At 42.1% G+C, this 12,565-nt stretch overlaps 1 protein-coding gene across 2 annotated transcripts in view; it reads right to left on the bottom strand.

Annotated features, from left to right (window-relative positions):
* Positions 1-2,017: 2,017 nt before the first annotated feature.
* The window catches only part of LOC117966065 (tetraspanin-15-like), a 69,413-nt gene continuing 58,865 nt past the window's right edge, over positions 2,018-12,565 (bottom strand). For both annotated transcript variants that reach the window (XM_059008641.1, XM_059008640.1), the window contains one exon: positions 2,018-5,100. In XM_059008641.1, coding sequence (XP_058864624.1) covers positions 4,768-5,100 — 333 coding nt within the window. In that variant the 3' untranslated portion in view covers positions 2,018-4,767. The remainder of the gene's footprint in view (positions 5,101-12,565) is intronic.

Raw genomic sequence — 12,565 nt, 5'->3', positions numbered from 1 at the left:
GTTATTCATGGTTTTATTAACAATAATATGATAACCAATCAGAGTGCAGTGTCCTGACAGGCGCATTTGGTGGTACCTTTGTAAGGACAGCTTTTTTGTTTCAATGGTGAACTTCCTTGGTTAAAACTCGAACGGCACGTTTTCAAATATTTGTCAAATGGTGACACCTAGCGGCCGGTGGAGAAATTAGTTCAACTCAATTCAATTAAGTTTATTTATAACAACGCATTTTCTACCACAATATCTCAAAGCGCTTTATCGGTGAAAACAAAAGTGCGCCGTATCAAGAAGTGAACATTACAAAATCACAGTAAATAATAATAATAATAATAATAATAATAATAATAATAATAAATACAATTGAAGCAAACAAGAAATTAATTAAGAACGATAGAAACATAAAGTTAAAAACCAAGAAATAAGTTATTTCATTGTGGTTAATTCTATAGTGCTATGCATTGCACCGGGGCATAGAGGCAGAATGGTATATTGTGTGACAGATTAAATATATATGAGCATGTACATAGTGTATTTTGTTTTTGATGAAATGGTCCAAACATTAGCTGCCTCACATTTTCTCCTTGATTTAAAGTGTTATTATTGTATAATTGAGGACTGAAGGCTGAAATGATGTCTGAGGCGAGACCAAAGCAAACGTGTTGCGTTTCTGTAAATCGTAACATCGGCCAGCCAGTAAAACTAACGCCTGCAATTTTCAAAGCGCCCACTAGATGTCGCCAAAGGGCCACAAAAAACCCACACAGTAAAACAGCACGATTGCAACAGGAGCATCTCTCACTGTCATGGGAGTAGCCTGTGGGTTAAACTGCAAGTGATGTCCTTGTCATATAAAATTATACCGGCGACACTTATGTGCTCCTAAACGTTGCCACTTGGTCGTCATGTCCCATCTCCTGCTACACAGGTGTTACAAACAAAAAACCAAAAAAGTTTAAAAATACATGACACATGTAGCACACACTTGTGTGCAAACTGGCTGCCCCTCACGTAACAGATTCATCTGTTTTCCCCTGCAGTATAAAAAAGCTGCATCTCCCCATTACACAGCAGTTTCAGTCACAATGAGCAAGACAGCAAGCAGACATGACAGTGTGACGGTTGGGGAGATTCGACCTTCAAACAAACTGCTTTTTTAGGCAGGCTACCCTGAGTGATGGGTTTATTGTCGATTGCAGAATCGGCAGGGGAGACACGGGGTGTTACACAGCTGCTCCAGACGTGCTGCGATTGAAACACGTCAATGATCATACAGCTGTAATCCACAGTGTTAATTTGAAACACGCCAGCCTCGCGCTCTCATTGCCAGCTGGAACGATTTGGAAGAGCAGTCTTTATATATCTCAAGGGTCCTATCCTGGTTAAACAAGTACACTGAATCGATATGTCTAGTGATTGACGGAGTGGATCTACATTCTTCATGAATGTGTTTTAAGATTTTAAATTCCATGGCATATTTGGGAATAGACTGTTTATATACACAAATTAAACCAAACAAAAACCGAACAGAAGCCTAGCTCACACTGGAGCGCTAGCTAACACACACAGGAACCTTACTGCGTACTGGACAGTGAAGCTGTTTACCTGTCAGAGCAATACCACCAGCAAACCCTGCGGTCCAGCGCTGCAAGACACACGACAGCACCCCCACACACCTGGGCACGACTCGCCCTGAACTCCGGACTGATATCTGTGTCTACATTAAACTATCTTATTTTTTATTTTGAATATATTTTGAACACATTTAAAATAAAAAAAGCAGCCCATTTTGTAGCAAATTCTACCATGCACCACACACACTTTTGCCTTACCATACAGGTCAGCATACTACATACTGTGTATATATATAGCTGAAGTAGCCGACGTTGCCCGGGAAAATTCAATATTTCATGCATGACACATTGGGGAACGGTAGCCTTGTGGTTTCACCTCCCTTATAAAAGTTTCCCCACAATAAAAGCACAGCACAGTGTAATAAAGCACAGAGAGGTACAGCAAAGCATATTAAAAAACACACCTTTATAAAAAGTTCCTGATGGTAAAAGCACAGCAAAGTGTAATAAAGCACAGTGAAAGCATGGGAAACTATGGTAAATGCATTGTATAACCATGTGGAAAGCATTGTAAAAGTCCACAAATATCCTGGCAAACTTTTCTAAGGGCTGGCTGCAACAGTAAAATAATACCCAACAACAAAACAAAGAGACGCAAAGCCCGATTTCAGTTCAGTTTATTTTTTGTGTGAAATGCAATGAGGGTTTTGAGCAGTGAATGCAGGGAGCCTGCAATACCACACAAGACTCACACCCTGCGGCACAGCACAGCTTTTCAAGTACCGGGAGGGCCTGAGGTCTGCTTTCCGAACATCAAACCCTATTTTAGTCACACAAACAGCCTCTTTCAGAAACACACAAGTTAAAACTGTGCAGACCAGAGTGTGGATTCAACAGCTAGTGGAAGCGGTGTGGATTTAGAGCAAAACTAAGGGCTGCATTTTCAAAGACACTTACTCCAAAACAACTTGAGATGCACAAACCGATCATTCCATGATTCGGATCCAGCTCTCCTCAGGGCAGGGTCGCTGGTGTCGATCGGGGCGGATTCCCCGTTCAGAGTGAATTAAGAAACAGCTGCTTGGGTTTGAGATGATCGCTGCTTTTCTTAAGACACTGTGGAGAACAGCGATCCACACAAACCCAAGCAGCTGTTTCTTAATTCACTCTGAACGGGTAAATCAGTCCGATCAACACCAGAGACCCTCACCTGCGGAGAGCTTGAATAATCAGTTCGTGCAGCAGTAAAAAAAAAATAAAAAACGCTCCCAATAAAATTAGCAAACCACAAATAAACAACACATTTCATTTAGGGGCTTGTGAGTGGTGCATGGTTTTTTAGTGTTTTTGGGGGGGCGATTTGGGGTGCATAGCTTTGACAATGTTCTTGGCCCAAGCCAAGTAGACATACAGTACACCTTCGCTACAACACATTATAACGAACCTTCGGCTATAACGAACCTGGACCCTGGACCAAATAAAAAAACGAAAAAAGAGAATATAAACACACGCTGTCAACATCCCAGTCCATACGCACTAGATGCCACCTCCGCAGTGAAGTCAACTCTTTTGTCTTCGTAAAAAGCGAGCTGTGAAGCTGAAACGAAAATCATTTTATGTTGCAACAAAGCTGGAAACTATATTGGTCGTTTTGAAAAAAAAAAAAAAGAGTAACGCAGGCATATCTCTGTCGTGAATACAGGTTGTTAAAAGGCACTCTGTTTTTTTGGCTTGTTCAGCATCCATGCGGCAAAGCAAAATTGATTAAAGAAAAAAAATAAATAAATAAAAACTTTTCATGTCGAGTTGATTAGGAATAAAAGCTCAGTTTGGGATTCCTGCGGAATGAGATTTGGTGCTTTCTGAAACGATTCGTGTCAGACTGATTTTGAATAAAAGTTCATCTTCAATTCAGGATTTTTGTGCTGCGTTTTAATTCTTTAGCGAATAGGATAAAGCAAAGGCAGAATACTGCATGCATGAGACGAACAGGTACATGCAATTCTACTTGTATTCACAATCTCATTAACTTACTCCAACAGTTTATCGTTCATTCTGATTGTCCTTTCGCTATAACAAACCCCTCGATATAAACTAACAAAAGGCTTGGACCCTGACCGGTTCGTTACAGCGAGGGTGTACTGTACTTACCAGGAGCAGTTCCTTAGGATTTTGTACCTTAGAATTGAAATAGTTTTGGAAGCAGTATTTCGTTTTGCCCAGTACAGTATTTTACCATTCAAAAATAAGACAAAAAACCTATATTTACACATTTCAAAACCATATTTGAAATTATTCACCTATAAAAATATAAATAACATTATCATTTACAGGTCAGGTAAAAATAAAAAACACAGATTCAAATTAGTGCTGCTAATCATTAAAATGATTACATCAATCGTTTTCTTCTAGTCCTAGCATACAAAAAATATTAACAATACAGTATTATTTTGAAATTAAATATCTTATTTTAACAACATAAACAAATGCATACATAGTGGCTGCAACATCGAAACAAATTCTCCAAAAAGATCCATTCATTCCCCCCTCCCCACCCCAAAAGTACAAACACATGTATTAAAAAAAACATCACTAGAACGTTTGGTTTCACAAACCCTGATTAGCACTAATCTCTACCTGAAGTTACTGGATCTGCTAAACCAATCGCAACGGAGCGAATTGGAAATTCTAGAATGTTGGTCAATTTAAATGAAAAGTCGCTTTTCAGTCCCTCGTTCGTGAACCCAACCCTAGACAAACAACAAACCTGAATAGCAAGATCCGCTCTGCTAAAAATCTCTCATTCGCACTAATCAGTCCCTTTTTGACAATAAATTAAAAAAAAAAAAAGTCCAAGTATTAAGATACTCACAGTATTTCTGAAGTTGAGGGAACACGAAGCCAATGGCTTGGAACTTGTCTTTCAGGAGACTAGGTTTCAGGCCACTGCACGGCACACCAGGCAGGGAGACTTGGGGTTTGATACAGCAACCTCAAACTAGGTCTCCCGGTCTCCTGGTTAGGAACACTAACCCTAATCCTAACCCTGAAAAAGTGGTTTCATGTTCCCTCAGCTTAAGGCTTAAATGTACCTGAACCTGCACTGAAGACTCGAAGCAAGCTTACAGGAACCTCGAGTCCAGGAAACAGCCACTCCCTTACAGCAGTAGAGGCACAGCACTGAGCCCAGGGCTCGCTACACCCTGAAGTCCACTTCATCCAGTCCGAGGTTTTGCTTTGACCCGGTTCTGGAGAGGTCCGGTGAGGTTCGGGGGCCCGGCACGATTTCGATCGGAGGCTCGTCCGGGTTTTCAGGTTCCGGAGACCAGAGATCAAGTTCGGATTCTGGGACGGGCAAGTACCCTCCGTCCCGCGGCAGGCAGAGGCACCACCCTGCCCCAGACAGGTCGAGCTCACTGTACTGGAACCCGGCCTGCCGCAGGGCTTTGAAATCCACCTGGTCCGTCCTGTACAGACTCAGTTCCTTCAGCTTGGTCCAGAACAGACAGGTCAAGATGATACCGAAGAGCTGTGAGGAGAGAGAGGGATCAGTAACTCCACAACACTGCTTTCACACTCGAGCAAAATGAAGCCCGGAGTCAAATCTGATATTCAAATCTGCCACTAGTCAATGCAGCTTTGCTCATTATTATTATTATTATTATTATTTATTTGGCATATGCCTTTATCCAAGGTGAGTTACAAGTGTTGCAGGGCAGTACAGGGTTACAATGCAAAATTAATATTTAAATACAGTGTAGTTTACAGTAAGTGCAAATAATAATAATACTACTATAATACAATATGAACTAGGATGCAGCCAGTTAGGATCACAGCAAGTTATATCTACAGTGACATGTTAGCAGTGCAATAGTGCAAGGATAGTGCATCAGCTGAGGATCCAGTAACGCGGTGCTGAGGTCAGGAGAGTCCAGTGCAGAGCAGGAAGGGCGGATCAAAAGATCTACAAGCGCAGTCTAATCCCGCAGTTGATGTGGATTAGTTTTTCTTCAGTGCAGACACACTAAAGCTGGCCTCTGCAGTGCAGTGCAATGCATTGATGTGCAGGAGTGTAAAGTAGACATGTGCATGACACACATGTGCAATGAAAACAAAACAAAAAAAAATATCTAATGCTGTTAAAATCACCAAACTAAAATATGAACCTTCCTGAGTTTTTTCCTTTTTTTTTTTTTTACATACAGAAATCAACTAAAATAGACTAACATGCATTGTTGGATGTTTGCGATTTCTCTGGGCCCAAAACAGAGGCGATATTTAGATCTGTTTAGATCAAATTGAAAAAAAAGATGACTTTGCCCTAGAGGCAATTACCTGATCCGGGGGCAAACACAGCAACAAGAAGCGGGAGTTCATTCTCAATGGAATAATCAGTATGCCTTCGCCTTTGTGTTTTATTTGGAAACGATTAATGAGGCAAAGTCCTTCAAGATTTCTATCTAATTCTCAAGGACGTTTTTCAGCCAGGCAGCAGTGTGGCCGCCCGTGTCACTGTAGAAATCCTGCATGCTGTTCACACAGCACTACAGAGTCCTTCAGAGACGCATTCAAACAATTACAACAGCAATCAGCTAGCAAGGAACTACTCGCAACTCCTTCCTTCCTTCTTTCCTTTTTTCAAATACATTTAGAGTGTCCAATTAAAGATTAGAGAACTGTGGATTAATTAGATCGCTTGTGTTCCTCTCTGAATATCAAATCGCTTTGAAAACCGACACGGTATTCATTACATGGTTTTATAACACTTCTTACAATCCGAGAGATTGATTTCAGCAGTTCAAGTGCATCCGCGCGTCTAGGAGCTGTCGAAACTTTGATTGCAATACTTGAGATCTCTCATATTTATAGTATCAGTGATGTTTCGGCAATGATGTTGTGAATTTCAGCTGAATTAGAAAATGCTTTAGGAGGGAAAAACCACTCAAAAGTGGCGAGTGTCGAAAAAACGATTCTTCCCCAGGTATCGCTTAACCCTAAAGGTGGATCTACACTGGAAGCAAGCGATGTTAGTGTCTACAAAAGCAAATATTTTAGCAGAAACTGTCCTTATCCCTCTCGCTGTTCTCCCACCCAATCCCACACAAGGCCTATTCACAACACCACTCGCACAGCTCAGACTACAGAACAAGCAAGCTAAGCCAATACACACCAAAGAGAGAGCGAAGTGGCCACACACCCAGGAGAGAGGTCCTGCTGACAGAGGGAAGAGATCAAACACACGCAATCACGCCTGCAGTAATACAACACAATACACCCCCGGCGTTCACAAAACTATTTACAGAATTCCCCTTCTCGTCCATCCTCTCCCACAGTCCATACTGCACCAAAACTGCTGCAGGTGGAGTTTATCCTGGGATGGGTTGGGGCAGGCACTGGGACTGACCCTGGGGCTGTGCCTGCAAACAGGACTGAAGCTGATCCTGGGTGTGGTTTTGTGAGTGGGTTGGGAAACTGACTTCGCTTCCGATTGGTCCATTTCACTCTAGGTCACTCGCGACTGGCGGGGAAAACAGAACAGAATTCTATTCCTGTGGAGTCGCTCACTTCACCCAGACTGGCCGCTCGCAGCTGGTGTAGACGCATCCATACATTCCAGTCACTTCTAAATTATTCGCTTGCATCGCTTGCTTCCAGTGTCAATCCACCTTTACTTAAAGTGTAGAGGGAAAATGCATTGGTAATCATATGAAAGAAAATACGTTGGTAACCAGAGGTGACTTTGCCATGAGTAGAGTTGCTAATGCAATTCCGCTTGGCCTTTGTCTTAGAATGATTGGAGTGCTAAAGCATGTGTAAGAATGTATTTGAAAGGAGGCCTATGGTAAAGAATGAACCACAGTAGCCTTGTAACAGAGAGTAGTTAGTGGTTGGTTGCACCTGCATGGAGTAACTGCTGAATAACAAATTTCTATTATAATTAGTAAGATAACAGAAACACACTGTAGTCACGTACGCTCTGAGCTGATAGAGTATACATAGCTGGTATAGAGGCGACACAGACAGAGAAGCTCCCAATGCCTCCAGATCATCAGTAATAGCTGGTATAGAGGCGACACAGACAGAGAAGCTCCCAATGCCTCCAGATCATCAGTAATAGCTGGTATAGAGGCGACACACACAGAGAAGCTCCCAATGCCTCCAGATCATCAGTAATAGCTGGTATAGAGGCGACACAGACAGAGAAGCTCCCAATGCCTCCAGATCATCAGTAATAGCTGGTATAGAGGCGACACACACAGAGAAGCTCCCAATACCTCCAGATCATCAGTAATAGCTGGTATAGAGGCAACACAGACAGAGAAGCTCCCAATGCCTCCAGATCATCAGGACCATCTGTGTATCAGTCTGAGGCTGTCTCTCCAGTTCATGCTAGCGGCACGTATTGTATCTAATCCATAGCGTTCCATGTAGAATGTAATGTGGGCATTTGGAACTAATAAATGGCAAGCATTGTTAAGATTTGAAACAGGGTTTGGTCTCATCCTTATAGCATCACTAAGTAGTTAATTCCAGGTTTACCATCATTTTTAAGGCTTACAAAAGGCATGCTAATTAGTTAAAATGTATTTCTTACCTAATTGCTTCAATTAACATTATTACTGGAGTTTCCTGCTTGTGGATCTTGTGCATTCTACCAATTGCTTACAAATTAATTGATTAAATGCTGGGAAGTAATTATTAACATTAAAAATGTCTGAATAGTTTTATTTACACTAGAACGGAAGGTGGGTCATTAAAATCTGCACGAAAGGACCGGAGATAATGCATCATTTAATTAGGACCGTTTGCTATTTGTGAAATTTCACAGATGGGAGCGTTGCTCAGGGTACAATCCCATTAAACCATTAGCACAAACCATAGCTTCGACATCTAAAACGCAACTAAAATAGCAACAGAACAAAACCAAAAAAAGTTTGTGACGAAATAAAACGCATCCAAAATGAACTTGTCAGGCTGTTACTGAGTTGCTAACACCAGGACACAAAAGAAAGAAATGCGGGTTATTACTCATCATCAATCTGAATGCTGTCAAAAATCGAGGAGATCAAGGGACTCGTTTCAAAAAGCAGTTCTAGGTAGCAGTCTGCTAAATTCAATTCACTTACATAAAAAAAGTAAATTTATTTTCCCCTTGCATTGATGTGCTTCGAATTTCAATTACTAAAATACTGTGTGCGTGCTTGTGTGTGTGTATGTGTGTGTGTATGTATGTGTGTGCGTGTGCGTGTGTGTGCGTGTGTATATGTGTGTGTATGTGTCAGTGTGCGTGTGCATGTGTGTGCATGTGCCTGCGTGTGTGTGTGTGCGTGCGTGTCAGAGTGTGTGTGTGTGTGTGTATGTGTGCGTGCAAGCATGCGTGTGTGTATGTGTGCGTGCGAGCGTGCGTGTGTGTGTGCGCATGTGTGCAAAGGTTCTTTCACTCAAGCTCAGCATCTGCTCTTCAGTTCTAGCTGGCTGTAAAACAGGCTAGATCAGTCAAAAGGTCTTTATAGAAGCAAGAGATAGCGCCATCTAGTGATCAGCCACTTTGGAAACAAGTTTCCTTTAGTTTGCTGGCAATACACCAGCTGTGCACTAGATGGCGCTCATCAATATAAAGGACACTGTGGATTATCTAGTCTAGAGAAGTGTGCACACTTATTAGAACACCCCATTGCTTCGAAGTCTATTGGACTTGACAAAAGTAAGTCTGTGGATACAACAAAGAAAAAGGGAATCAAATTACACCAGAGACTTGAGAAAGTATACAGACACAAAGCCAAAAACATGCCAGGCTGATGCCAAATGGTGGCCAGACTAAATATTAGCAATAAAAACATTTTTAGACATCGCTGAGTTTTTTTATTGTTTTGAATAAGTTTCATGAGTTTGCAAAAAATAATAACTAATTTCTGTAGTAAATGATTGCATTTTTTTTTTGTGTGTGCAAAGCTCAAATGACAAATCTTGAGGTTCAATACACTTCCACTCTACTGAGTATTGCACGAGTCTATGGCAGGTGACTAAAACCAGAGAGCAGCTACTGAACTCAAAGCCAAAGCAACTTAACACAGGACCAAAAAGCAATACGATCACTGCAAACGCAGCGAAAAGGCAAAGGAACAGTGGGAAAAAAAAAATGAACATGTCATTTGGAGCTGCTTGCTTTTTAACTAAACAGCAGCACTGCAAAGAGAGCGTCATCTTTTTGAATGACTTCTCCATTTGGCAAATGACACAAGCGACCCCCCCCCCCCACCCCCACCCCGGGTGGAAAACGAGAGGTGATTCATGAAAAACACATGAACAAAAACTGACTTCTGCAGACGTCAATGGCCTGGCTGTGATGGGGCTTTTAGGAGGTATAATTCCCCTGCTAAACTCATTAAGAGTGCAGCACGTCTATTCAAAGAACGTATTCATTTCTAAAAAAATGAGCCCTGTTTATATCAAAGAAATAGTAACAACCAATACAAGGAGCTTGTCAGAGACATCCATCTCCGGCCAAGAAGTCAAAATTAGTAACATAGACAAGTACATAGCAATGACTTCCATCCAGCTGGATGCACATGTATACTGAGCCAAGTGTAACCGCTGCATTTTTCTTTATTTGAAAATGTATTTTGATGCTGCAGTTATTTGATTATGTTTAAAATGTTCAGTTATTAAGTGTGCAGAAAGCAAGCCTGCCTGGAGCAAACTTTTTTTTTTTTAGGTTATATGTTACACGGGCTAGACCAGTCAACGTGCATTTATAGAAGCAAGAGCTAGCGCCATCTAGTGATCTGCCACTTTGGAAACAAGTTTCCTTTGGTTTGCTGGCAATACACCAGCTGTGCACTAGATGGCGCTTAGTAATATAAAAGACACTTTGTGACGAGCAAAATTCTCTTACACGTGTACAAATAAGACTTAAAGACGTATGGACAGATGACAAAGATTAAGCTTGCGTGAATATCTGGAGCAAGTTTCATTTCTATGTTAAAACTTACAGACGGAGAGACAGACAGACCAACTCCACATGCCCTTCTGGTTCTGTTGACAGATAAAGAACATCCTGACCAAGTTTAATAATATACAGACGAAAAACACTTTACTGTACCCAAACCTATTCCACAATGCATTTACTACACTTTTACCACAGCATGTGACGCGGTAGACGCTGTAAGAGACTGCAGTACAGCCACCCCCCTCCCAGTTGCAGCGTGATCTCAATAGTTAATGGCTTTGTTTCGAAGTTAGTATCGCCCCCTGCCAGTCTTTGGCACTGCAATGAGAACTGACTTCCAGATGACAGTAACTCTCTGTGTGGAGAATGCCATGCTGCTGAGAGAGCCACCCCTAATCAGGTAATCTTGCTGCGAGTGCCCAGACTGGCACCACTTGTACTGCGGACCTGTCTACAGAGCTAACGAGGACCCATGGGGCGCGCGGCAGGGAGCAGGAGAGCAGGGGGGCAGCTCCTTATGCAACAGGCAGTGGCATGTGATGCACTGCCGTTACGGACTCTGCCCCCTGTTGGTGAGATGAAAGCTCAAACGCAGACGAGCCTGGCTCTTTTGCACAGCGGTTAAGATGCTCACTTGCAGTGCGTCGGGTCGCCGGGTCGCACCCAGCCTCCGCCCTGTTACACTTACTCAGAGTATCTTAAAGCAGACTTGTGACAAAGATGAATACAGCACATTACTGGAGTAAAGCAGTCGCTGAAAAAGAGTTAAGGCGAGAACTGAAATCTTCTGACAGCGTCGGAGATTATTATCATTTTATTATTTATTTCTTAGCAGACGCCCTTATCCAGGGCGACTTACAATTGTTAGAAGATAGCACATTATTTTTACATACAATTACCCATTTATACAGTTGGTTTTTTACTGGAGCAATCTAGGTAAAGTACCTTGCTCAAGGGTACAGCAGCAGTGTCCCCCCCTGGGACTGAACCCACGACCCTCCGGTCAAGAGTGCTTCTAAATCTTTCTGTTCTTCACCTGCCTGTCAGTAGAGACCCAGAGTCTGTGTGCGGACACCGGGGGCTATTTTAATGATCTAAGCAGTGGCGGGTCTAAATAATGCCGCTCTTTAACTCTCTGTTAATCCTGCTGGTGCCCCGGGAGTAATTGAGGAGACCTCCCAATACCCCGCTATAATGACACTGAAGGCCCTCAAACACTCAATTCTGTGCTGCAAATAAACGTCAGCCATGCCACGTGTGCAGCAGCAGCAGCAGCAGCAAATGGCTCTTTTATAGGACTCTGCAGGGCAGTGAAGCAGCTACTTAGACAGGGAGTTTCTATTGCAGAGACTGCTGTGCTTAATGGCGTGTGAAAAAACAATATTAATAGTGATAAAAAATAAAAGAAACAGAGACTATGTAATAAACCATGCAGCGAACCAATATTCAGCTTCCATAGGGAGAGACAAAAAAACAGGGAGCTATCAGGTGTGAAAGAAAGAAAGAAAGAAAAACTAACCCTTATAAATGTTTCCTGTAGTAAAAACACAGCAGTGTGTAATAAAGCACAGTGAAAGCTTGTTAAGCATAGGGAAGCATTGTAAAGAATAGCGAGGTGTGGCAGCAGTGTGGAGTAGTGGTTAGGGCTCTGGACTCTGTACTCTTGACTGGAGGGTCGTGGGTTCAATCCCAGGTGGGGGGGACACTGCTGCTGTACCCTTGAGCAAGGTACTTTACCTAGATTGCTCCAGTAAAAAAACAACTGTATAAATGGGTAACTATGTAAAATAAGGTGTAAAAAATAATGTAATTGTATGTAAAAATAATGTGATATCTTGTAACAATTGTAAGTCGCCCTGGATAAGGGCGTCTGCTAAGAAATAAATAATAATAAAATAATAATAATAAACTTGGCAAACCAGGGTAAACCATGTGAAAAGCACAGGGGCAAAACTGCAAAATGAACGCGTTAAACTTTTACAAGGGACACTGCCCACCCCCTGTAGAAGTTTCGGATTGCACTTGGCTATTAAAAAAAATAAAT

This window comes from Acipenser ruthenus, chromosome 37 (genome assembly GCF_902713425.1).
Source record: "Acipenser ruthenus chromosome 37, fAciRut3.2 maternal haplotype, whole genome shotgun sequence".
Classification (NCBI taxonomy): Eukaryota; Metazoa; Chordata; class Actinopteri; order Acipenseriformes; family Acipenseridae; genus Acipenser; species Acipenser ruthenus.
The sequence above is the reverse complement of the archived record's forward strand: the minus strand, read 5'-3'. Positions and strand labels throughout refer to the sequence as shown.